This window comes from Onychomys torridus, chromosome 1, assembly GCF_903995425.1.
Source record: "Onychomys torridus chromosome 1, mOncTor1.1, whole genome shotgun sequence".
Lineage (NCBI taxonomy): Eukaryota > Metazoa > Chordata > Mammalia > Rodentia > Cricetidae > Onychomys > Onychomys torridus.
Genome location: NC_050443.1, coordinates 76,698,959 through 76,725,736, shown reverse-complemented (window position 1 = coordinate 76,725,736; position 26,778 = coordinate 76,698,959). Strand labels below are relative to the sequence as shown.

The following is a 26,778-nucleotide window of genomic DNA, read 5'->3' as shown; positions in this document are numbered from 1 at the left end:
AAAGGTGGAACTGGCTGTTTACATTCATTTATTACAGTTAGTTCATAAACCCTCAAATACTATTTCAGATTCTGCTTATGTTGTAGAATCATTTCCAGCAACAGACTCATACTCATGCCCACTACAACCTCCCTGGTTTTATTACAGTAGGAAATAAGCAAGCTGATGCATTAACTTGTCCTATTTTATTTCCCAAGAAGAAAACTAGAAAGAAGAAGATGGGTCCACTGAGACATTAAGGATTCCTCTTTGGCTCTTCCAGCCCCAGGCCATCAAGGACAATGGCAGAGAGAAAAAGATATAGAAGTCACCAGAAAGATAGCAAATCTCCAGCCAAAGGGCAAAAGGAGACATTGACTGTATCACCAGAAGTCAAGTCTGCCCACCTGGGGCCAAGTTAAGGCCCTATGCACCAAGTTACTTCACTTTACTTGACGCTGTTTATGACTGGACCTTGGGACCATAAAATTCATTCATTTCATCTGAAGAAGGGACTGCATTTAATTTTTCCTTGGTATATATATATCACTTCCTATCTGTAAAGGACATAACATTTATATTCTTTTTTTTTTTTTTTGGTTTTTCAAGACAGGGTTTCTCTGTAGCTTTGGAGTCTGTCCTGGACTAGCTCTGTAGACCAGGCTGGCCTCGAACTCACAGAGATCCGACTGCCTCTAACTCCCAAGTCCTGGGATTACAGGAGTGTGCCACCACCACCCGGCCATTTATATTCTTATTAAAGTCAAATATGGGTTTATAGTCTACAAGATATAACAACTACCATCTTAGTTAGAGTTTCTCTTATAAAGAGAAACATTTAATTGTGGATTTACAGTTCAGAGGTTCAGTCCATTATTGTCATGGTGGAACATGGCAGTGTGCAGGTTGACATGGTGCTAGAGAGGAAGCTGAGAGTTCTTATATCTTGACTTACAGGCAACAGGAAGTGGTCTGAGTCACTGGGTATGGTTTGAGCATTTATGAAACCTCAAATCCTACCTCCAGTGACACACTTCCTTCAACAAGACCATACCTACTCCAACAAGGCCACACTTCCTAATAGTGCTGCTCCATTTAGGGGCCATTTTCTTTCAGACACCACAACTATTTATCGTATGGGTCTTTTTTCAAGCTATTCTCTAGATTTTTCTGATCAATGTAATAATGGAGCTAATAAAAATAATAATAATAATAATAGTTTGTGATAAGTTTTAAATTCCCAGTTGCTGAGTATCCACCATTGCTGATGCAATAAGTCAAATTAATAAATCTAGGTTTAATGAACAGAGAAAGCAATCCTGGGTGACCCTTGGAAAGGCAGGGGAAGTGTCACATGGCAAATATGGCTACCAGGCCTTAAGTAACCTATAGGCATGGTCTTGAGCAGTCGCAAGGAGGGGCTGGATTTTGGTGGGCTTTGAGGGGGCAGGGGTCTGAAACAAGAAGGCAACTCTAGGGGAGGGCTGTTTAGTGGGCTTTGAGGAGGCAGGTTTGGGGAAAGAAATAGGGGAGGGGAGTTGAGGTGGAACATTCCAGACCCTTTGGGTATGTGTGTGCCAGGTGCTGAGGTGGAGCTTCCACCAGAACAGTCTGGATCTCTGTCCTTATATCAGAGATGCTTAAGGGCCTAATACTATTATGTTTATAATTTGCTTGCTTATAGGATACTCATGCACCACCAAACGACAATTAGATTTATCTACAACAGCTCAAATCAAAATTACTCTGGATACCCTATTAAAAAATTAAAAGGGGGGAGATGTCGGAACACAGTCCAAAAATGAAGTCGTTCAAGGGGAATTCTTAATGCTTGTGAGAAAACTCCAAGAAAACAAGAGCACCAGTCTTGTGACTTAAGTTTCTTAAAAACACAACTTGTTCTTGGAATGTGCCCTCCCAGATGTAGCAGACAGGAGTGAGTTCACTGCTGTTTATTACAGCTGGCTATTGTTATTTGTTTATATGCCTCTAAAGGAAAACGTTTTTGCCATGTACATACACTGTCCTTGTGATTATGTACTCAGATGATACTTCTTAACTCTCACAGTATAAACTGTCTGATGCCCTGAATAAAGTTGGCTACTGTGTGAGACTTTATCCTGTCTCAAGCATTGACTACATTCTCCCAGGTTCATGCCACCAACCAGAGTTGGTAAACAAGGTATACATGCAGACAAAATACTCATATACATACAACAGAAAGTAATGAAGAAAAAAATATAGTATGGTGGTAGTGGTGCACACCTTTAAATCCAGCACTCAGGAGGCAGAGGCAGGTGAATCTCTGAGTTGAGACCAGCTTGATATACACAGTAAGTTCCAGGACAGCTTGGGTTACACAGAGAAACCCTGTCTTGAAAAACCAAAAGGAAAGAGTATATAAAATCTTTCTGGGGGATGGAGAGATGGCTCAAAAATTAAGAGCATTGGCTGCTCTTCCAGAGGTCCTGAGCTCAATTCCCAGCAACTACATGGTAGCTCACAACCATTTGTAGTGAGATCTGGTGCCCTCTTCTGGCAGCAAGCATACATGCAATCAGAACACTATATACATAATAAATAAATCTTTAAAAAAATCTTTCTGCCGGGCGGTTGGTGGCGCATGCCTTTAATCCCAGCACTCGGGAGGCAGAGGCAGATGGATCTCTGTGAGTTCAAGGCCAGCCTGGTCTACAGAACTAGTCCAGGATAGGCTCCAAAGATACAGAGAAACCCTGTCTCGAGAAAAAAAAAAAAAAAATCTTCCTGGAACGAAAAAAAAAAGTCATTTACAAAGGAATAAGACTCAGACCAATAGCTTTTTCACCAACAACAGTAGAAGATTAAAAAAAAAAAAAAAAAAAGGCAGTATTGTCGAACTTTTGTAAGGAAAGTTCTTGAATACTGAACTACTGTTTTCAGCTAAAGCAGTAGTCAGAATAGAAGACAAACATGCCAGAACTGAAAATTTACTGTTTAGACACCATCTTTGGAAAAAATGTATCACAACAAAGGGGCAGATCCAAGGAGAAAAAGTATGGAAATCAGAACAGTGATAAGAAGATTATCATAGCCAGCAGTGGTGGCGCACGCCTGTAATCCCAGCACTTGGGAGGCAGAGACAGGTGGATCTCTGTGAGTTCAAGGCCAGCCTGGTCTACAGAGCTAGTCCAGGACAGGCTCCAAAGCTAAGGAGAAACCCTGTCTCTGGGAAAAAAAAAAAAGAAGAAGAAGAAGAGGAGGAGAAGGAAGAGGAAGGAGAAGGAGAAGATTATCACAACATGTAATTTAATTACAGTTGAGAAATAATATTAAGTTTAAAAAAACAAAAACAAAAACAAAATAAAATTCCATGGACCGGGCGGTGGTGGTGCACGCCTTTAAGCCCAGCACTGAGAAGGCAGAGGAAGATCCCTGTGAGTTCGAAGCCAGCCTGTTCTACAGAGTGAGATCCAGGACAGGCTCCAAAGCTACACAGAGAAACCCTGCCTCCAAACAACAACAAACAAACAAAAAACCCCATGGGAGTAAACAACCAAGAAATGACTACACGACAGGCTGGGTGTGGCACCGAGGTAAGGTCTGGGATGGAACCTGTAAAATTTCTCATATTGGAGGTTAAGGAGATGGCTCGGGACCTGAGTTCAACCACCAGCACCCACATAAAAAGCTGATCATGGGAGGCTGTTGAGATGGTTCGGCAGTAAAGAGCACTTGGCTGCTCTTGCAGAACACTTGTATCAGGCAGCTCCCAGCACCCATGCTGGGTGGTTCCTAACCACCTGTAACTCTGGCTCTGGGGAATCTGACGCCCTCTTCTGCCCCCACTCACATGAAGGCACTCGCATAGATACACGCATAATTTTTTTTAAAGAATGATATTCTTTTTAAAATAGGCTGGGCACAGTCCACACCTACAATCCCAGCAGGACAGGAGCATCCCAGAGACTTGCTGGCCACTTGTTTAGTCAATCAGTGAACTCCAGGTATGGTGAGAGATCATTTCTCAAAAAAACTTCGGTGAGGAGCAATGGAAGACAATTAACATCTACCACTGACCTAAACAGGCAAAAGCACCCTCCTACTCCCCCACATACACCACATACACACCAATAAGATTCTATTTATCCAATATATGATTATTAAAACATACTCTGCACTACTTTCAACCCTAGGGGAAAAGGGAAAAATACCACAACATTCCTAATAGATACATAATTGTTTACATTACTGATAGTTACAGCTTAAGAAGTATATATAATTTCTTTTTTTGTTTTGTTTCGTTTTGGGGGATGGGGTTTCTCTGTGTAACAGTCCTGGCTGCCCTGGAACTCACTTTGTAGACGAGGCTGGCCTCAAACTCACTGAGATCCGCCTGCTTCTGCCTCCCAACTGCTGGGATTAAAGGTATGCGCCACCACCTCCAAGTAGGTGTATATAATTTCTTATATAAGAACCTTTATTTCTCAAGATAATAGATAGAACTATCCTTCACTAATTAACTGATAAGATTAATTTTTAATTATAGCACAAATAATAGTACAGATTAGAGTTAGCATATGGTGTCTAATATTGTATGTAACAGGTAGAAAAATGGTCTTTCCAAACATGACTTCAACTCAAATATCACTACTAGACAGTCTTTCATGTATTAAGGCTTTTCATAAGCTTTCAGTCTGGCACTTAGGTACTCTTCATCTGTATAATGGACTCAATATAAAACGTGTATTTGGGCCAAGGAGTGGTGGCATACACTTTTATTCCCAGCACTTGGGAGGCAGAGGCAGGTGGATCTCTATGAGTTTGAGGTCAGACTGATCTACAGAGTGAGTTCCAGGACAGCCAGAGCTGTTACACAGAGCAATCCTGTCTTGAAAAACAAAACAAACAAACAAATATGTTTGTCTTCCTAGACAGAATAGGGGCAAGGGAGATGGCTCAGTAGGTAAGAACATTTGCTGTGAAAGCAAGAGGATCTGAGTTCAAATCTCTAGCATCTACAAAAAGCTAGCCTTAGCTACATGTGCCTGTAATCCCCACACGGAGTATGCAGAGACAATGGATCCCAGGAGTCCTCGAAAGCTAACCTAATGGAAATGGCAAGGTTCAGGTTCAGTGTAAGGCTATCTCAAAAAAGAAAAAAAAGTAAATGAAAATGGAAATAGAAAGAGGAAGACACTCAATGTCCTTCTCAGGTCTTAACATGAACCAACACACACACACACACACACACACACACACACACACACACACACACAGGCTAAAGAGATGGCTCATTAGTTAAGAGCACTAGCTATTCTTCCAGAGGACCCAAGTTCAATTCCCCAGCATCTAGCATCCATATGGCAGCTTACAAATGTCTGTACTCCATCCAGTCCTGGCAGATCCAACACCCTCTTCTGGTCGCCATGGGCACAGATGTATAAAAGGGAAAGGGTGATTACACACAGGCCTAATAACTTCAGTTTGATCCCCTGGTCCCAAAAAGTAGCCCCCAGGAACCAACTCCCACAAGTGTCCTCTGTCCTCTATATGCCTAGATCAACAGAAAAGCACACTATGTATGTCAGAATCAGAAACAGAGGGAGAAGTGCAGCTCAGTGACTGCATAGTCATCTGCAGCATGAGGTCCTGGGTATCTCCAGCATGATAGATAAATAAGTAAGAATGGAGAAGATAATAAGGATGAATGAAGAGGTCCAAAACATGAGAAAACAGGAAAGGGCTAAAATACAGTTATCATAGCAAATCAAACCAGATTATGAATAGATTAAAAAAAAAAAAAAAGCAAGACAGAAAAGATAAACCAGTTGATCACAATCAAAATTTATAAGATTAAAAAAATTAGGAAAGTTATAGAATGTCTGATTCCAGATCCCAGACCAAGTTAGGGCCGCATACATAGCTCCTTTATAGTTCTCAGCAAGTCTGTAAGGGAATAAAAAGGAACGGTGGGGATGCGCTAGGGAAGTGTTCACCTCACAGGCACCAGGCCCTGACTTCCATCTCCGCTCCACAAACACCCTTTATTAGTTGACTAGTCAGTTTTTCAATGTGTTACAGTCTTACTATATTCCAAGCTACAAGAAAAGTCACAGCAGAAACAACAACAGCAATAACAAAAAAAAAAGCTTGTCTTTTTTTTTTCCTGGAAGATTTTTAACATTTAGGCATGGAGGAAGTTACAGTTACACTTGTAACGCCAATTGTGAGGTTATTCAGCACAAAAGGGATAAAGTATCAAAAGTAATTCTCTTAGACACTCAACTTAGCAAGTGCCAAGGCTTCACAACCAAGTCCCTCCACTCTCCCTGCGAACACTGGCGGAACCCTCAACCCCACACACTAGCAAGCACTAGTATGTCTCCCCTCAGTAAGTCCCAGCTTTTTAAACTGCAACTCATGACCCACCTGGGGTCATGTGACTAAATGCCGAGGCTGAGAACACCCAATGACAAAAACTAGTTCAAAATGAAGCAGCGTCATGAATGTGAGATGTTTCTGATAGTCCTTGCCCCGTGCTGCATCCCCAATGCCTCGGGCCACAAAAGTCAAGAATCACCTGGCCTCAAATTCAAGACTACTTATGTCATGAATCATATAGTACTCTTACTATACATACAACATTTTCTGTTCTTGTAAAAGCATTATCTTGCAGTTATGGAAAATAAAGCCTTCTGGGCTAGAGAGATGTCTCAGAGGTTAAGAGCACTGACTGTTTTTCCAGAGGTCCTGAGCTCAATTCCAGCAACCACATGGTGGCTCACAACCATCTATAACGAGATCTGGTGCCCTCTTCTGGTATTCAGACAAAAAACTGTATACATAATAAATTAATAAATCCTTTTTTTAAAAAAGCCTTTTAGTGTTTTCCTATAGTCATTCCTCAGCATGAAAGTATCAAATTAGTACTGTTAGAATGTTTGAAAACTGAGGCCCTTTAACCCCAGCACTTGGAAGACAGAGGCAGGTGAATCGCTGTGAGTTTAAGGCTAGTCTGGTCTACATAACAAGGTCTAGGCCAGCCACATGTACACAGTGAGACTGTCTTTAAAAAGCAAGCAAACAGGCTAAAAAGATGGCTCAGCAGTTAAGAGCACTGGCTGCTCTTCCAGAGGACCTGGGTTCAATTCCCAGCACCCACATGGCAGCTCACAACTGTCTGTAACTCCAGGTCCAGGGAATCTGACACCCTCACAGAGACATACATGCATGCAAAACACCAATGCACATAAAATAAAAATAAATTAATTAAAATAAAAAGCATGGAAACAAGTAAATAAAAGTTGTTTGGGTTTCATTTTTTTAAGAACTGTTAAATGAACTGTTTTGTTTTCATTTTTTTTCCAAGATGGGGTCTGGCTGGCCTGGAACATGCTACATAGACCAGGCTGGGATATGTAGCAATCCTCTATCTCTGCCTCCCAAGTGCTGAGATTTCAGGCCAGCACTACTACACACGCTTGTTAAACAAGCTTTGGTTTGACATTAGGACAGAATCAACACCAATTTCTGAAATGGCCCGAAGTATGCTTCACTACTCTGTGTTTAGTATTTTTTTTAAAGATTTATTTATTAATTATATATACAGTGAGTGTTCAGCCTGCAGACCAGAAGAGGGCACTAGATCTCATTGTAGATGGTGTGAGCCACCATGTGGTTACTGGGAATTGAACTCAGGCCCTCTGAAAGAACAGCCAGTGCTCTTAACCTCTGAGCCATCTCTCGAGCCCCAATGTGTTTAGTATTTTACAAAACGGTAGCCTCACATTGACAAAATCAACATATCAAGTGAGGTCCATTCTACATCACTGTTTTCCTCTTCCACACAGCAGTTTTAGGTTTTACTCTCTCTATCCTTTCTCACCCCAGCGAACAGCAACAGTTACCAACATAAACCTTACCAAGACATGGAAACCATGCTTCCAGACCAGAGAGCCAATCTTGGATGAGAGCCAGAGGCTAGTTTAACAGCAAGGTTACAAATCTTCCCCCTTACGGCAAATTACTGGGCCACCTGGCTCTAGTATTGCATTATGACAATTATACAGAAGTACCACAGCTACCCCTGAGCAAAAGCTCTTACCCTGTAACAGAAAGGCTTTAGACCTACCTAACAGAAGAGTGATGATAATAACTGAGTATAAAATTAAACCAACATTAAGAAAACTCACTGATAGGCTGGTATTTTCAACTCACAGGACACTAGGCATTTAGTTTATATTATATTGAGTCTAAATACATTATCAAACAGAAATAAATACTCTAGATACATTCCTTTCTTCACATATTGGAATAGGCATCAACAATTTTTTTTTTTCCTAGAAGGGTCCAGATAGTAAATACTTTGTTTTTCAGCTCTACATTTGGGATGATTACTCAGTTTGTTCCGCCATAGTAATCTGAAAGCAGTCACAAAGGACATGAACAAATGAACAGGCCTGTATAGCAATAAAACTTTATTTACAAAAACAGATGAGAGATCAGATTGTGTGCACAGGCTGTTTGTCCACACCTACTAAACCACTGCAGAATATATTTTAATTTCCAATTACATCCACTAACACAATGTTATACCTAATGAAATAAGACATAAAACCTACTTGATTGACGTGGTATCATTAACCAAGATGTCAATTACTTCCAACTGTCAATGGACAGAATGACATTCTTGTATGCTAGACAAATGTTTAGTGTACAGTTTAAAGTTTACTTTATATCAGACTTAGTCCTAAAAAGAAGTTTTAGAGTAATATATGGTCCTGTACAAAACTGGAAAACTTTCATACCATAAACATGTATTAAACACTATTACTCATCAGTTACAGTATTAAAATGGTAAGAAGATCCCCATCAAGGATCTTCCCATCTCCTGCTAGACTGCAGGTGGAAAAGAACTATGAGGATTCTGACAATCCACCTGGGAACATGCTGCGTGAGGGAGAGGAGCGGCTAACTCACTCTGGGAGACAGAGAAGCACTGGATGCCCCCGAGTAGACCCCCTGCACCTGTACAGTGAGCAGAGGAAGAAAAGGCAAAGGCAAATGAAAACCTCATGAGAGAACTTTTCCCACCTGCAGTTCAGCACAAGGACACCAGAGGAGTGTGGCTGGGTATAAAGGACAAGGACACCAGAAGAGTGTGGCTGGGTATAAAGGGACAAGGACACCAGAAGAGTGTGGCTGGGTATAAAGGACAAGGACACCAGAGGAGTGTGGCTGGGTATAAAGGACAAGGACACCAGAAGAGTGTGGCTGGGTATAAAGGGACAAGGACACCAGAAGAGTGTGGCTGGGTATAAAGGACAAGGACACCAGAAGAGTGTGGCTGGGTATAAAAGGGACAAGGACACCAGAAGAGTGTGGCTGGGTATAAAGGGACAAGGACACCAGAAGAGTGTGGCTGGGTATAAAAGGACAAGGACACCAGAAGAGTGTGGCTGGGTATAAAGGACAAGGACACCAGAAGAGTGTGGCTGGGTATAAAGGACAAGGACACCAGAAGAGTGTGGCTGGGTATAAAGGACAAGGACACCAGAAGAGTGTGGCTGGGTATAAAGGACAAGGACACCAGAAGAGTGTGGCTGAGTATAAAGGACAAGGACACCAGAAGAGTGTGGCTGGGTATAAAGGACAAGGACAATAGGCTCAACAAGCACTGATGACAACCAACAAAGCATGCCCACTGGTATCTGGGTTTGGTCCTTGGTTTCTGATATTGGTGGTTAGAGTAGGTAACATTTACTGTAACAGGATATTTGTGATCTAAAAAGTAACAGTACAACTCAAGTTCCCTCTTGGAAAGCCTCTTCAGAAAACCAGCTAGTAAGCTTTGAGGTTGAACAAAGAAATACATATTATAAAAAATAAAATGCAAAAAAACATACAAAAAAGCAAATGGGCGAATTATAATTCTACTTTGGGGAAATGACAAAGATTAACGAGAACAAAAACAGGGAAAAGCTTGGGGTCAACAAGGAATCAGATTCAACCTTCATTCTTGTTTGTTTTGTTTTTGAGCTGAGGATCGAACCCAGGGCCTTGCGCTTGCTAGGCAAGTGCTCTACCACTGAGCTAAATCCCCAACCTCAACCTTCATTCTTCTGCTTGCTTTATGTTTCTGATTTTCCAGGCAAGGTCTTACCTTTGGTTGGGTTATCAGCCCAACCAAACTCAAACTCGCTTTACAGCCAAGCTGGCCTTGAATCCAGCTTTTCCTGGTTTTGCCCCCTGGTGTATGCCCCCCCCACCTCGGCTTCTGAATGTCCTCTTAAACTCTGCATATGAACCATGCATACTTAATTTTGCAATTCAAGTAAATTCTGTGCAGTAGAAAAGACTGAAACCTAGCCTGTCTGCTGGAGGCATGTGTCAAGTTCTTCCCTCATCCTCTTCTTTCTTACATCAGTTTAGTGCTGCTTCTACTTGGGATACTTTCACACTCTGTGTTCCTACACAGAAAAGGTCCTCCTGACACAGGGCACATGCATTCCTAAGCAAGTTTTCTATTTTGTGTTAATATGCCTGGTGTTACGGTTTGGATATAAAGTACCTCCCCTCAAATACAGCTATGTGTTAAAGGGTTGCTCCTCTGCTGGTGATATTATTGAGAGGCGACTGGATCATGAGGGCACTAACTTCACTAATGGATTAACTCCTCAATGGATTCACAGCTGAATGGACAGTCAGGAACTGGGGCATAGCTGAAAGAAGTAGGTCACTTGGGGCATGTCTCTGAAGAGTACTTGCTTGTTGGATTTGTGCTACAGATCTCTTTTCTTCCATTCCCTCCCTCTTCCTGGCTGCCAGGAAATGAGCAGCTCTGCTCACACAACCCTCTTCCATAACAATGCCTTACCACCAATCAACCCATAGCAATGAGGCAAGATGACCATGGGCTGAAACCTTACAAACCATGAGCCAAAACCATCTTTCTGTCTTTCAAGTTGTTTATTCAGGGATTTTTTATCACAGTGATGGAAAAATGCTGACACGTTCCTCTATCCATGTCTGTTCTCTCTGCCTCTTCAGAAAAGTGTGCCTCTTATTAAACAGAACAGGCCTGGTTGTATGTTGCATCAATCCAAAATGGTCTTATAATAAAACCCGGAGCCAGATATTGGGGTAAATGTTGAAAGAACAGAGAGACAAAGGAACAAGCCACAGTCACTTCTCACCTCACCAACTCCTCAGCAGAAAAGAGAAGACCCTGTCTCCACGAATCCTCAGACTGAATGCCTCTGAGTCCTCAGCCGAAAGGGCCTAATTCCTATCTCCTCCAGCCTCGTGTTCCTTTCTCTGCCCAGCCATATCACTTCCTGTCTCAACCTTCCTAGTGCTGGGATTAAAGGTGTGTGATCCCAAATGCTGGGATTAAAGGTGTGCCACCACTGCCTGGCTGTTTCTCTTTTAAACTGGATTGATCCCTGTGTAGTCCAAAGTGGCTTTGAACTCACAGAGATCCAGAATCTGGGATTAGATTAAAGGTGTGTGATCCCAAGTGCTAGGATTAAAGGTGTGTGCCACCACTGCCTGACCTCTGTGGCTAACTCTGTGGCTGGCTCTGTCCTCTGATCTTCAATTAAGTTTTATTAGAGTACAACAAAATATCACCACAGATGTAGCTCAATAATAAAGGCAAGGCTCTGGGTCCCACCCACTAGACCACAAACAACTTTTCTTTTTCAAAGTTGGAGAGTCACTAAAATAGCTCAGCAAGAAAAGGTTCCTGTTGCCGAGCCTGACAACCAGAGTTCAATTCCCAGGACTGACAAGATAGGAAAACTGACATGTACATGTCCTCTGACCTCCATATGAGTGTGGTCATACCTGCATACACACAGACACACACAAAATAAATTGCTTTTTAAAAGTTTAAGAATCACAAGCCACAAACTATTTTTTTAAGTACCATTAGAACTTATTTGAGGAGAAACCAAATTTACATGGTTTTTTTGTTTGTTTGTTTGTTTTGTTTTTTCGAGACAGGTTTCTCTATGTAGCTTTGCGCCTTTCCTAGAACTCACACGGTAGACCAGGCTGGCCTCGAACTCAGAGATCCGCCTGCCTCTGCCTCCCGAGTGCTGGGATTAAAGGCGTGCGCCACCACTGCCCGGCGGTATTTTTAAATCAGTATTAAAATTTGCTTAATTCAGAGGCTAGAGAGATGGGTCAGCAGTTAAGAGCACTGGTTGCTCTTCCAGAGGACCCAGGTTCAACTCCCAGTACCTGTATGGTGGCCCACAACCATCTATAACTCCAGGGGATCCAATGGCCTCTATGGGCACTGCTTGCATATGGTACACACACACACACACACACACACACACACACACACACATGTAAGCAAATCACCCACACACAAAATAATAAATAAATTAAAACAGAGCTTTTTAAAAATTATTTAATTCTGAGAAATTTGGGGGATAAAAAGTATTATAAGATGAATAAAAAGTAGGCTAGGTTTGCCATTTGAAACCCATAAATTCACAAAATTACCCTCCCTCATCCAACCTCCCCATCCCCACACAGTACACACACAGGCACACACATCAGACACATACTCACAGACAGACACACACAGCTGAAGAGCTGCTATTATAACTGAATTGGAGTCATACATCCTTTATGGAGGGAGGGGGTTGAGACAGGATTTCTTTGTGTAGCCTTGGCTGTCCTGGAACTCGCTCTGTAGACCAGGATGGCCCTGAACTCACAGAGATCTAACCTGCCTCTGCTTCCTGAGTGCTGGGATTAAAGGTGTACATACATTATCACTGCCCAGCCTTTGTATTTTTTAAATCCTACTTCTTCATTGTCTATTTTCACTATTAAACCATAAGCTCACTGAATACAAGCATACTGTTTATGTGGCTTAATACACTCCAATGGGGGATGGAGAGATGGCTCAGTGGTTAAGAGCACTGGCTGTTCTTCCAGAGGTCCTGAGTTCAATTCCCAGCAACCACATGGTGGCTCACAACTGTAATGAGATCTGGTGCCCTCTTCTGGCCTGCAGGCATACATGCAGGCAGAACATTGTATACATAAATAAATCTTAAAAAAAAAAAAACAAAACACAGCCAGGCAGTGGTGGCGCAGGCCTTTAATCCCAGCACTCAGGAGCAGAACCAGGCGGATCTCTGTGAGTTCGAGGCCAGCCTGGGCTAACAAGTGAGTTCCAGGAAAGGGGCAAAGCTACACAGAGAGACCCTGTCTCAAAAAACAAAAACAAAACAAAACAAAAACATTCCAAGGGTTTATGTACACCTAGAACAAAGCAAATATCACTTACTGAAAGACTTTTCTTTTCTTTTTTTTTTTTTTTTTGAGATAGCTCTTTCTGGTCTGAAACTCTCTAAGTAGACCAGGCTGGCCTCAAACTCAACAGAGATGTGCCTGTCTCTGGCTCCTGGCAAGAAATGACTTCTAGCCGGGCGGTGGTGGCACACACCTGTAATCCCAGCACTCGAGAGGCAGAGGCAGGTGGATCTCTGTGAGTTTGAGGCCAGCCTGGTCCACAGAGCTAGTCCAGGACAGGCTCCAAAGCTACAGAGAAACCCTGTCTTGAAAAAAAAAAAAAAAAAAAGAAAGAAAGAAAGAAGAAGAAATGACTTCTTTTTTTTTTTTTTGGAGCTGAGGATCGAACCCAGGGCCTTGGACTTGCTAGGCAAGTGCTCTACCATTGAGCTAAATTCCCAACCCAAGAAATGACTTCTTAAATGAAGTTATTTTCTCAAGCGGTATTTGATGTTATACAAGTCCTAACATGACTGGAAAACAGAAAGCATCCTGGTATCTTCTGTTATGGCATCTATATTATATGTAGTAAAGTCAGGGAAGAAAAAACATAATATATTAAAACCATAAACATAAAGCAGAGAGTAAAAATCTATTCTTAAATCTAGCAACACATATAAATACCCTCCTTGAAGACATTGCTCAGGTTAATGTTCTTTAAGCTTAGTTACTCTTACTTTTCCACAATACATATGGTCATATACCTCACCAAAAACTTGTGAGGATAATTTTAGTTTATAATCTGTAGTCTAGAATGCATATACCACTACTACTACTACTCCATTTAATAAAATCCCAGAGAGAAAATAATGTCTTTAGAGGGTAACATACAAACTCAATTTAGCATCTTACGACAAAAATCTTTTAAAACAGACACACTTCTAACATTTTTGTTTGAAATCCTTACAATATTTGCTAGAACTAATATGCAGCAAATGGTCAGTATACGCATTAAATTAATGAAGTAACAACTGTGACCTTTCTTTCTGGTGGTAAAGTGTGCATGTGTGGTATGTGCTCACATGCACTCCTGCATGAGTTGGCCAGAGGCGAGCTTCAGGTGACTTCCTCTATAGCTCTCCACTCTATTTTTTGATAAGATCTCTCACTGAACCTGGAACTCATTGGCTGACTATCCAAAAAATCCTAGGGACACAACTATCTCCCCCACCCACCCACCCCACCCACCTCACCCTTTTAACTCCCCACAGCATTAATGCTATAGCTGTGTGCCACCACTCCTGGCTTTTATGTGGGTGCTCAGGATATAAACTAAGGTCCTCATGCAATGAGCTAGCCCCTAAGGACCTTTTTTTAAATTTTATTTTGTTAATGTGTACGAGTGTTTTGCCTACATGTTATGTATCACATGTATGCCTGATGCCTGCAAAGACCAGAGAAAGTGTCAGATCCCTTGGAACTGTAGTTACAGATGGTAAGGGTGCTAGGAATCAAACCTGCGTCCTTTGGAAGAGCAGCCAGTGCTCTTAACTGCTGAGCCACCTGTCTAGCCTCTAAAGACATTTAACAGCAAATTCATGGTAAACATCTGAAGATTAGAAGACTGAAAAAGTAGGCCACTTTGCATTAAGAGTCTCACATTAGCCAAAAGTTCGTCTGTTCTAATTACCTCCTGCCCTAGGACAATGCTAACAGCCTCCCTTCTCCACCTTCATAACTGTTGTTTACCTCAATTCTATGATAAACCAAAATGACGCTGCATAGTGTCAGAAACAAGGGCTGCCCAGCTTCAACAGAGTAGACCTCCAAGAGAAATAGAGTCTTATTTCTTCAAAATCAGAAAAGCCAAAACTGGGGATTTTTCAGCCAACCTAGGTTCTTGTTTCAGTAAGGCCATTAACCACTGACTTGCCAGTATAAACCCACATGGTACACTCCCTGAGATGTGCTTATATTAAGAGATGGTAACTGGGCGGTGGTGGCGCACGCCTTTAATCCCAGCACTGGGGAGGCAGAGGCAGGCGGATCTCTGTGAGTTCGAGGCCAGCCTGGTCTACAGAGTGAGATCCAGAACAAACTACACGGAGAAACCCTGTCTCGAAAAACCAAAAGAAATAAAGTAAAATAAAATAAAAAAGAAAGAGAGAGAGAGAGAGAGAGATGGTATTGCTGGGTACAATGGTCATCTTCTCGCTTCATCAAATGCATGCAAAAAAGGACTATCACAGGATTCCATTAAGCACCAGGAATATGAAGTCAGAAGCATAGTTCCACTTAAATATAAAAGACATACCCTTTTATACTTGCCATTTTGGCTGCAGAGTTAAAGTTACTGTAATTAAGTATAATAACAAATGTGTCTGACTGCAATCCTAGCACTCTAGACATTATGACCAGAGAATCTCAAGTTCAAAACACACCTGGACTACATGGAGTTTCAACTGGGGAGGTGGCTCAGTGGCAGAGCATTTACCTACCAGGCAGAAAGCCCTGGGTTAGAACTCAAACAAAACACATGCCCACATTCCCAGAACTGGGGACACTGAGGCAGGCGAATCACAAGTTCAATACCACTCTAGGCTATATAGAGTTCCAAGCTAGTCTGATACACAGAAAGTCTCAGATTAACCTGAGCCAAATAATAAGACCATATCAAAAATAAAAAATTTCAGCCGAGCAGTGGTGGCGCACACCTTTAATCCCAGCACTCAGGAGGCAGAAGCAGGCGGATCTCTGTGAGTTTGAGGCCAGCCTGGTCTACAGAGTGAGTTCCAGGAAAGGCACCAAAACTACACAGAGAAACTCCTGTCATAAAAAACAAAAACCACCACAACAAAAAATTTCAATTTGGGGTTGTGGATTTAGCTCAATGGTAGAGCACTTGCCTAGCAAGCACAAAGCCCTAGGTTCGGTCCTCAGCTCAAGCAAATAAATAAATAAATAAATAAATTCAATTTAATGTTACACAAAAACACATTGCTGGGTTAGGGATTTAGCTCAGTGGTAGAGTGCTTGCTTAGCAAGCACGAGGCCCTGGGTTTGGTCCTCAGCTTGGGGGGGGGGGGGGGGGGGGGTTGGGGGAAGGGAGACAAAGTTAATGTCTACCTTTCTTTTTACCTATATTCCACAGTAACCTACTTCTTAGGAGGAAGCATTTAAATTCCATACTAAATAGAGACCTGGGAAGTGTAAAGCAGAATGCATAATGCTTTTACTTGGAATGTCCTTTTCCGATTCTAGCATCAACTATGAATCCATTCATGGTTGATAATTTAGGTGGACTTTTCTAACCACAGTCTGAATAACACCAATGGTCAGGTGTATGTGCTTGAAATCTGTGTCTTAGTTTCTCTTCTTTGTATGAGAAAGCACCAGTCATCCTTTCTTTCTAGACCCAAAAGGTAATGATGGAGCAGATTCCCAAGCTTTTTAGATTCATGGTACCCTCAGTGTCTCAGCAATTTCCTTAGAGTGGCCCTATACCAAAACAAAACAAAACAAAAATAAAAACAAAAACAAAAAACCATCAGATCCACTTATTAGGTACTTGGAAACCATTTGAAAAGTGAGTCTAGGGGCTAGAGAGACGGCTCAAGTGGTTATGAGCATTCCTTACTCTTGCAAAGGATCCAGGTTTGAGTCCCAGCACCCACATGGTGGCTCCCAACCATAATTCCAAGGGACCTGATGCTTTCTTCTGACTTCCAAGTGCACCAGGTACATTTGCATACATGTGAGAACAGGCAAGCAGAACACTCAGATGTATACAATCAATCGTTCCTTTTTTTTTTTGAGACAGGGTTTCTCTGTGTAGTTTTGGTGCCTGTCCTGGATCTTGCTCTGTAGACCAGGCTAGCCTCCTGGGTGCTGGGATCAAAGGCATGCACCACTGCTACCTGGCTTAATCATTCCTTTTTTCAAAAGAAAAATTAATCTAACTAAATTGACATTTCTCATGGTTTTATTTTATCTTTAAACAACCAGAATTGCCTGTGGAATACTACCATGGGGCACAGAAGAACGTCCCAAGTTCTTGGGATTGGAATGGACACTGGTTCTATTTTCTGTCACATGAGAATCTTCTTGACTGAGAACAGGGCATCCTAAACTGGAGCCACAATATCAAATGAAAGCTTACAAACAACTTTTTAGGGAAAAGATCAAAGTATTTAAACAGGGACAAAGCAGTAAACCAGTTTCTACCAAAGAATGTTATCATGTTGCTAAATCTACCTCAATAAATGCTGTACTCAAGTATTGAACTAGCACCCTTCCATACCCCAGCTGGTAGAACTGAAAAAGATACACAAAAACATAGTCTAAGGGCCACTCACACCAGGAAAAGCAAATCTTGCATAAATTGGAAATTTTTAAAATTTATTTATTGTGTGCACACACACCAAAAGCAGAATGTAAAGCTTAGAGCACTGCTTGCAGGTGGTCCTTTCTTCCACTATGTAGGTTCAGGGAACCAAACCTACATCAGCAAGCACACTTGGCAGCAAGCACCCTACCCCCTGAGCTACCCTGCCAGCCCAATTAGAACTTTTTAAATGGCACTAGAAATGCTTTAAAAAAAAAAAAAAATTAGCCGGGTGTTGGTGGTGCACGCCTTTTTTTTTTTTTTTTTCCTTTTTTGGTTTTTCCAGACAGGGCTTTTCTGTGTAGCTTTGCGCCTTTCCTGGAACTCACTTTGGAGACCAGGCTGGCCTCGAACTCACAGAGATCCGCCTGGCTCTGCCTCCCAAGTGCTGGGATTACAAGCATGCGCCACCGACAGGCTTTGGTGGTGCACACCTTTAACCTCCCCACTTGGGAGGCAGAGCCAGGCGGATCTCTGTGAGTTCGAGGCCAGCCTGTCTGCAGAGCGAGTTCCAGGACAGGCTCCAAAAGTTCATAGAGAAATCTTGTCTTCAAAAAGCAAAAAAAAAAAAAAAAAGGTACACACACACACACACACACACACACACACACACACAAAGCAAAACTGGCCTGATTACAACACAGACACCCCATGCACTCCCAACTTAACAAAAATTTAAGGCTAATTACAAATGTACTATATATCTTTATCTAAAAAAAAATTAATGTAATTTGTAGTACAGGAATATTCGTAAGTACCTGGTTTATGAAAGGGTTTTTTTTTTTAAACATTTCATTTGGTTTTTAGCCATTACCTTTGTCTACTGAAGAAACTGAGGTCCATATTAATGAAACAATTGCTCTACAACCAATACATTGCATTGCTCAACATAAAATCCTAGTTTTTCAACTCTTTCTACCATACCAAATTCGTTCCCCATAAGACTGAATCAATCTTATTAGCTAACTATTATAAGTTGTCTGAGACATCACAGTTCTGAAAATCTTTTTCCTGCACAGTAAAAACTTCTACCTTCAGAGACACTTTTCATTTGCCACACGTCTTCAACTGTGTGACATTAATTAACAATTATTCTTAGACTGCCATGACAGAATCTATTATTATCAGTCTTCTTGGCAACTATATCAATGGTAATGCTGTGGCTGAGTTAAATGACTCTTAGTCCAAGTTCTTACCCATTTTTATTTGGTTGACGCCCCAAAGCTCAACACTAGATTAACAAATGGTTCCTAATAATTTTCTTCTTCCAGTACTAATACAAAGTAAGCACACTGATCAAAATTTAAGGGAATGCAAGCTTATTTGGTATTCAAACTGCAATGGCACCCCCAAAAACCAATGCCTGCCTCTTAAATCAGTCCAAATAAATTCTAAAAACAACTTACCACCAATTTCCCCTAAAATTCTCACATTTCTCTCTGACAAATAAATTACTATTATTTCTAAAGTATCCTTAAATTAAGGTATCCTACTTCACAGTGACTTTTAAAAAAAACGTAAACTTAATAACGAAATTAATACACTAGAAGTTTAATGTTTAAAGAAATTCTACAGAAAGTCTTAATATAAAGTAATTTAACCACCTCCAATTTCATAGTTTAAAAAATTTAGCCTTTTATGAGCCAGAGAGTCTAAAAATTTCGAAACTGTTAAAAAAAAAAAAAAAAAAAAAAGACGTAGAATCGGGCATGGTGTCGAATGCCTTAATCCTAGCACATGGGAGACAGAAGCAGGAGGATTTTTAAGAGTTCTAGGCTAGCATGGTCTACAGAGTTCCAGGCTAGCAGACAAAGCAACAGTGAGGTGGTGTCTCAACAGAGAAGGTGAGAGAGGGTAAGAATGTTGTACTAGTAACTGCCTTAGGGCTCATCTTTGATAACACTGTATATCACACATTTTCACTACAGGTTACTTTGAAGAACTTCACGCTTGGGTCTTTTCCTAGCTATGTAAATACATCTTATGGGGAACTGCATTTCCAAAGAGAACAGAAAATCAACTCCGCTTTCTTAGAAAGGTCACAACTACCATGTCTTGTACAATACCCAGTCCACCCTGGTCATCTACGCGCAGATCAAAAGAAAAAGAAGGGGGGAAAAAGACCTATTTGGAAAACGTTTCTTCCTCTGCCAAGGGCTGTACCCGGACAAAGGCAATGGTCGGAGTACACAAATAAGCTTTCTCTAAGGGAAATAAAGTGCCAGAAAAGGAGCGGCACGGATCAGGATTAACAGGGGAAGAGTGTTAGCGCTCAGTGTGTGAGGGCTGCAAGCCGCAGGCACAGCGCTGAGATGCTCCAGCAAAAGAACCAGCAGCAGGAAGTTTCAATGGGGCCGGGCAGAGCATGCGCCCTGCACCCGCGCGGTGGCCTTATGTGGAAGGAGCACCACTTGCGAACACCAATAATAGACCAGCGGCACCAGCGAGAGAAACATGAGCAACAAGCACCTTCTTCAACTGTTTCCCCTGCCGTCTGAGCCCCTCCTCCAACCTACAGACCAACCACCCCACCCCACCCTGCAAATGGAAGAGTGACTTCTTCCCCTAAGCCCTGTTGCCGAGATAGGGGGAAGGGAGAGAGAAAAGTGGGGAGATGCTTTTCTATTATTTTGGGGGAGGTGGCTAGGAGGAAAACTATGGAGGAGGAGAAATTAACCCTCTCCTCCCCAGAGCAGAGAAGATGAACCGACTTCATTTCCCCTCCCTATTCGAGAATGGGGGAGGGGGGAGCCCCCTCCCTGGGCGGAGGAGCAGATCTCCCTAAGGGGAGGAAGGAGTTTGGGGGGGTCAGACCAGCCCTCGAGGGAACGGGAAGAGGGCAGGAGCCGACTCTCTCGGGGGAGTTCCCACCGCAGAGAGAAAGAGAGTGGAGTGTCCGCCGGCCCCCGCCCACTCAGGTGGAGTGAGCAGAGGGGGCGCCGGGAGAAGATGGGCCCAGCTTCCCCGGAGACGGTGGGGAGGATTGGTGGGAGGAGGGGAGGAGAAAAGCGCAAGGCTGGCCGGAACCTGCTCTCCCCTTCCCCCGCCACCGAAAGGGATAAGAACTGGGGGCCAACACCGGCGCGGGGGACCCGGCTCCAGGGCGCCTGCCCGGCACAATGCCCCCTCCCGGGCCCCGGCCCGCGACGCCCCCACCTCCGTCCCCGCGGGGCACGGTGGCCCTAGGGGGCCTCCGCCCCGCCTCCCCAGCACCCAGGAACCCCCCCCAGGCTAAGCTGAGTAGAGACTCCACGGAGCCCAGCCCCTGGAGCGGGGGGGCGGCCGCAGAGCCCCAGGATATCTATGGAGAGGTAGAGCGCGCCAGGGCCGCTTCCCGCCGGGCGTTCGGGCCGATCGCTTACCTTCTCCGTTGCCGATGTCCGGCGGCGGCGCCTGCAGCACCCGCTCCAGCTCTGGGAACGGCAACTCGGGCAGGTCCAGCAGCGGCCCGTAGCGTTCCAAGAAGGAGCAGACTACGGCGAAGTTGGGGCACGAACCCGGGCAGCCCGGAGGAGCCATCGCCGCTGCCGCCGCCGCCGCCGCCGCCGCCGCCGTCGCCATTTTGAACTGGAGGATGGAGGAGGAGGGGATGGGGGGGCGGGAGGAGTTGGGGGGCCGAGGAATGGCAGGGCAGCCTTACGGACGACAGGAGGCGCTCTCGAGTGGACGCCCCTGCGGATGCGAGCGTCTCAGGCAGGCCAGGCGCCGCGATCCCACAATACCACGCCGGCCCGGAGCAGTCGAGAACTGAGTTAGATCGGGGACAGAGAGGCGCTCTGGGCCCTTCACTTTCCGCCCTCTTCCCGTCCCCTTCCCTCTCCGACTTCTCCCCTCCGACTTCTCCCCTCCCACTTCGGGGTTGCCACTGCCTCGTGTGACAGGGGGAATGAAAACAAGGGAAGCGGGGCGGAGAGGCGGGCTGCGAGTCTGGGGGCGGGACCTTCTGAGAACGGTAGCCAATGGGGAGCGAGGGGCGGGGCTTTCGGGTGCCTGCCGGCCGAAGGCTAGTTCCAGGCCTAGCAGCTGAGCGGCTGGGAGAGGGAAAGCGCGGAGCTGGTCGGAGGAGCAGCCGGGAACAGAAGCGCTGCGTGAGTTTTCTGCGGGACCCTGGAACGGAGACGGGCAGGAGAAGGAGGGAGAAGTTGAACAGAGACATTAAGACGCAGACAAAGAGAGTGGCGGGTGGGAATGCGACTGTGGAGAGAGGTTAGGAAATGTGGGAAAAGGTGCGCTGTGGCTTGGCGCGGGTCTCTCAGAAAGTTTGCTGAGAGCTGTTGCCCTCTGCTGAGTGTTGTATGACAAAACTTCTCCTGGGGAGACGCTACACAGGTCTCCTCACCCCAGATAGGGCCCCCACAGACAGACCAAAGTACAGATAGCACCAGAATCCAGTTTGGTGAACCAGTGAGTTGTATTTGTACATGAGTGTGGGAGAGGGTGGACTTACAGGAGCAGAAATGACTCAAAGACCCCAGCATCACCAAGGCCCTCCCAGCATGGAGTGATAGCTCACAAAGCTGGGAACCTGGAACACACTGCATGCACAGTCTGCAGGCAGCTCAACAGGTTGGAGAGTGTCATTTCCAAGAGACTCTGGTCTGAACCTCTTCCCGGCAGCCTAGCTGGTTTCCGCTTCTTCCAGGCAGCTGTTCTGATCTCAGTCTTCACAGCTCAGATTCCTTTTGCTGCTCAGCTTCCTTTTGTCTGAGGGGTCTCTCAGCTTTTATTGCTTACTCTGGCAAGGAGGGACCTAATGAATCTGGTCAGTTTCAGGGACTTCCTGAAGCTATTTTGAGTTGTTTTACTTTCCTGTTTAAAGAGCTTCCTTGCCTAGTGGAAACTTCCACAACACTGAAGCCCAAGAATCTCAGCAGAGTCCCAGAGCTCTGCCGGGGAGGCAGGGAGATCACTTATAAGGAATCCTCACCCACCAACCCCTAGCCCCCCACCCCAACCCTCACGTGCCCTGCTGGGTGACAGAATCTGAGAAACCAGGCTCTACTGCAGGACTAAGATGTGAAGACTCTGGGCTCAGCTCAGATCTAGGTGAGGTGAGCTAGGACTCCACTTAGAGGACTGGGAGATGGAGGAACGGCAGTAAGTTTGCTAGGAAACAGAGTTCCACTCCATTGAGGAGTAAGATGTGACATTCTCCCAGAAAGAATCCCAGAGCAGGTAGAAAGCATCGACAATGTAAAATAGAACGTGCTGCTTGGGAAACAGTGTACTGTACGCTAGGAGCCGGAATTTAGAGTTGAGCCAAACCTGAGTCCTACCATAAATACTTTATAACCTTCTAAAGTTTCTTTATTACTTTGGACTTAGGTAAAGTGGGGTGATATTATCTATAGCATGAATAATTCCCAATAAAGTCGATAGTGTAATTCCTGCCACATTGTATGTACTTTAAAATATTCGTTCTTGTCCTGGCAGGTGGCTCACTCATCCCTTTAATCCTAGCAGAAGCAGGAAGAACTCTGAGTTAGGCCAGATGGGGCTACATAGTGAGGCTCTGTTGCAAATAAACAAATCTTTCTTGTTATCAAAAATATATATATATTCTGCCGGGCGGTGGCGCACGCCTTTAATCCCAGCATTCGGGAGGCCAACCTGGTCTACCAAATGAGTTCCAGGAAAAAGGCGCAAAGCTACACAGAGAAACCCTGTCTCGAAAAACCAAAATATATTTTTAAAAAATTCCTATAATTCTGATTGAGTCCAGCTATATTTAGCCTATACTTCATTACTTTAAGCCAAATTTTTAAGTGTGTTTAAAAGTTATATAATATCTGCTTCCTGAAACTAATATAAAGCAACATATAAATGAGAAATAAATGGACTGGACATTGTGATTGTAATTCTTACCTGATAATTGTTTTTATTATATACATAAAAATGAGAAAATGTGTGACTAAAGAAATATTTCTTTTAAAGAGTAGATAATTATGCCAGGAACATGGAAAATGGCTTCACAGATAAACATTGGATTTTGTTATGCATTTCCAAGGTAAAAAGAGGGAAAAGTCGTAAAAGTCTGTATCATTTTCATTATCAAAGAAACTCATTTTTCAAGAGAAAAAAAATTTCTTACAGAAAGTTATTACCTAGAATAATGATTCTTTTAAAATATTTTCTGTGTGTGCAGACATTTGTGCTACTTGCCTGCAGGTCAGAAAAAAACTTCATGGACTCACTCCTCTCCTTCCACCTTTTATGTGTGCTCCAGGGATTAAACTCCAGACTCACTCTTCGAGCACCTTTAGCTACAGACCATCTTACTGGTCACGTATATGCCTGAGTTTATGTGCATTGCATGTATACAGGTGCCCTTGGAGGCAAGAAGGCATCAGTCCCCTAAAATTACAGATGTGGGTGCTGGGAACTGGACCCCGGGTCATCTACAAGAGCAATAAGCACTAACTGCTGGGCCATCTCTCTAGGTCCTAGAGTAATGATTTTTTTAATACTATTTTTTTAAAGATTTATTTATTTATTATGTATTCAGTGTTCTGCCTACACACATGCTTGCAGGCCAGAAGAGGGAACCAGATCTCATTATGGGTGGTTGTGAGCCACCATGTGGTTGCTGGGAATTGAACTCAGGACCTCTGAAAGAACAGCCAGTGCTCTTAACCGCTGAGCCAACCCTCCAGCCCTTATCTTATTATTTTTAGACAGGGTCCTATGTATTTCATTCTGGCCTCCAACATTCTATGTAGCCAAGGATGGCCTTGAACTTCTGATCCTCCTGCCTAAACCTTCCAAGTATTAATAATACTGGTGTGTCCAGCATACTCAGTTTGTTTGTATTTTAAGTGTGTTTGTCTGTGTGTCTATGTGTAATCCAGTAGAGGGGATTGGATCCTCCTGCCACCAAATATGAGTGCTAAGAACCAAACATGAGTTCTCTGGAAGAACAGCAAGTACACTTAACAACTGAGCCATCTCTTGTAGTCAGACTTTCCTTCAGGCCACCAACTCACACATAACAGCACAGAGACTTATTAGTTTATCAAAGCTCAGCCTTAGCTTAGGCTTGTCCCACTGGCTCTTATAACTTAACCCATATTTTTATTAATCTATGTTATACCACATGGCTTTTACCTCTCTCCCATTTTGTGTGTCCGACTTGTACCACATCTTGATCGCATCTCCTGCATGCCTAGATTTCTCCTCTCCTTCCTTTCTCTCCCCAGAAATCCCACCTATATTTCTGCCTAGCTATGGCCGTTCAGCTTTTTTACTACACCAAATATGCCACAGCAAATATATCTTCACACAGTATACAAATATTCCACAACAATTCCCCATTTTTGTCTAAATAAAAAGGAAAGGTTTTAACTATAACATAGTAAAACTGTATATAATAAGAACAATTATCAGATAAGAATTACAATCACAATGTCCAGTCCATTTGTATTTGGCAAATTTAGAGAACATACTGCATTATCTATCCTTAGTCCAAAGTTTTATACCCAAATTCAGTTTTTATCATAATTTGTAATGCCATCCTAAAAATATCTTTTTAGACCTTAAAACATCTTTTTAGATAAACAACTCAAGCTTTTATGTTTCTCAATATTATAAACTTTATATCTCTTGTGTAAGTTTCTTTTCAGAATTTAGAAACAAGGACTAAAGCTTTATATTAAATTTTTAAATGATCGGCATAAGTTCAATACAGTAAACAAGAAATAGAAACATAATATAGTATAAGAAAATAACACTAAATTTGTATGTATGGATATATAAAAATCCATATCAATGTAAAATATTTGAGACTAGTAGTTATTTTCTAGTTCAAAAGTAGACTCAACAATCCACTCTTTTATCCCATCATTTCCTTACTATATCCCCTCTTTTTCCCTTCAGAAATAGATCCATGAATCTAATCTTTTCTTTGTTCAGCTTTTTTCCTGACCATGACCAATAACAACTTGTAACCAACCACACTAAATGATGACAAACATCCATAACCCACCAAATGACCAAAAACCACCCACTCCATCTCTTGGGAATGTTGGTGTCATGTTCTCTGGACTGCTTCCTGTTGTCTGGGGACAACAGCATCTTTAGGGGACCTTGAGAAAATGGGGATAATGGTCAAGTCCTGAGAGAGCTAGTTGTATTTTTTGTTGTTGTTGTTTAGTCTCTGTGTGATGGGAAAGTGTAGAGTTTATCTGAGGACTTGTCTGGATACTCTGTAAGGCTGACCATCTCGGCTAGCAGCTTTGAAGTTGTCCTGGATGGAGAATTTTGAGGAAATTGCAACAGAGGCATTTTGAGAGGCTGGATCACCTGGGCTACTTGTCTTCATTGGTGTCTGGTCTTTTTTTTTTTCTTCCTAAAATCACAAATTTTTAAAGGTAACATATATTTGCATTAACACAAGTATGGAATATGCACTGTGCACAAGTCAATTAAAGATGATATTTTGTTCTATGTCTGAGCAGGTAAAAGGCATCTGTTAACTTATTAGGTTTGTTTGGACTGTATAACCAAACCTCTGTCAATGCTATATGAAAGGATGACATGTAATAAAAAGTTATGAGGACTCGGCGACCAACAAGATTTATCATGTTTCATCCAGGCTCAGAGCTGTTCCTATAGTAGAGGGATGTGTCACTTGTCCCGTAGTCTTTCTTGGTTCCTTTTTTTATGTCTGTAGCCAAGATTTTCAGGAGGTCTCTCCCAATCAAATTTGATCTTTATTAATTTTGAAGAGAACCATAACTTTTTGTTTCCTATGGAAACAAAAGCAAAACCTCTCCCCTAATGCAACATATTTTTGACTTCCATTTTGAAAGTTTAGATAGTCTTTTTTTTTTTTAAACAAAGATTTGTTTATTTGTTATTATATAGAGAGTGTTCTGACTCCATGTATACGTGCACACCAGAAAAGGGCACCAGATCTGATTATAGATGGCTGTGAGCTACCATGTGGTTGCTGGGAACTGAACTCAGGACCTCTGGAAGATCAGCCAGTGCTCTTAACCTCTGAAAGTCTCTCCAGAATTAAGATATTCTTAAAAATATATAATTTCCATAATTCAATGTCTCTCATCAGATTTTTTATTTTGTACATTAGCATTTAAAAAATTCAAAGTTGCCAGGCGGTGGTGGTGAACACCTTTAATCCCAGCACTCCAGAGGCAGAGCCAGGCAGATCTTTGGGA

The 26,778-nt window shown here is 42.9% G+C and overlaps 2 protein-coding genes across 3 annotated transcripts in view; one reads left to right on the top strand and one right to left on the bottom strand.

The window, feature by feature from the left end:
* The window catches only part of Rsf1 (remodeling and spacing factor 1), a 125,347-nt gene extending 103,942 nt beyond the window's left edge, over positions 1-21,405 (bottom strand). The window contains exon 1 of the mRNA XM_036186883.1: positions 20,965-21,405. Within this exon, the coding sequence (XP_036042776.1) occupies positions 20,965-21,163 (199 nt within the window). The 5' untranslated portion in view covers positions 21,164-21,405. The remainder of the gene's footprint in view (positions 1-20,964) is intronic.
* A 158-nt stretch (positions 21,406-21,563) lies between these two features.
* Positions 21,564-26,778, top strand: part of Aamdc (adipogenesis associated Mth938 domain containing) — a 35,350-nt gene continuing 30,135 nt past the window's right edge. The window contains exon 1 of one of the 2 annotated variants that reach the window (XM_036200620.1): positions 21,564-21,690. The gene's annotated coding sequence lies outside the window, so the exon portion shown is untranslated. The remainder of the gene's footprint in view (positions 21,691-26,778) is intronic. The other variant, XM_036200628.1, reaches the window with a different exon arrangement.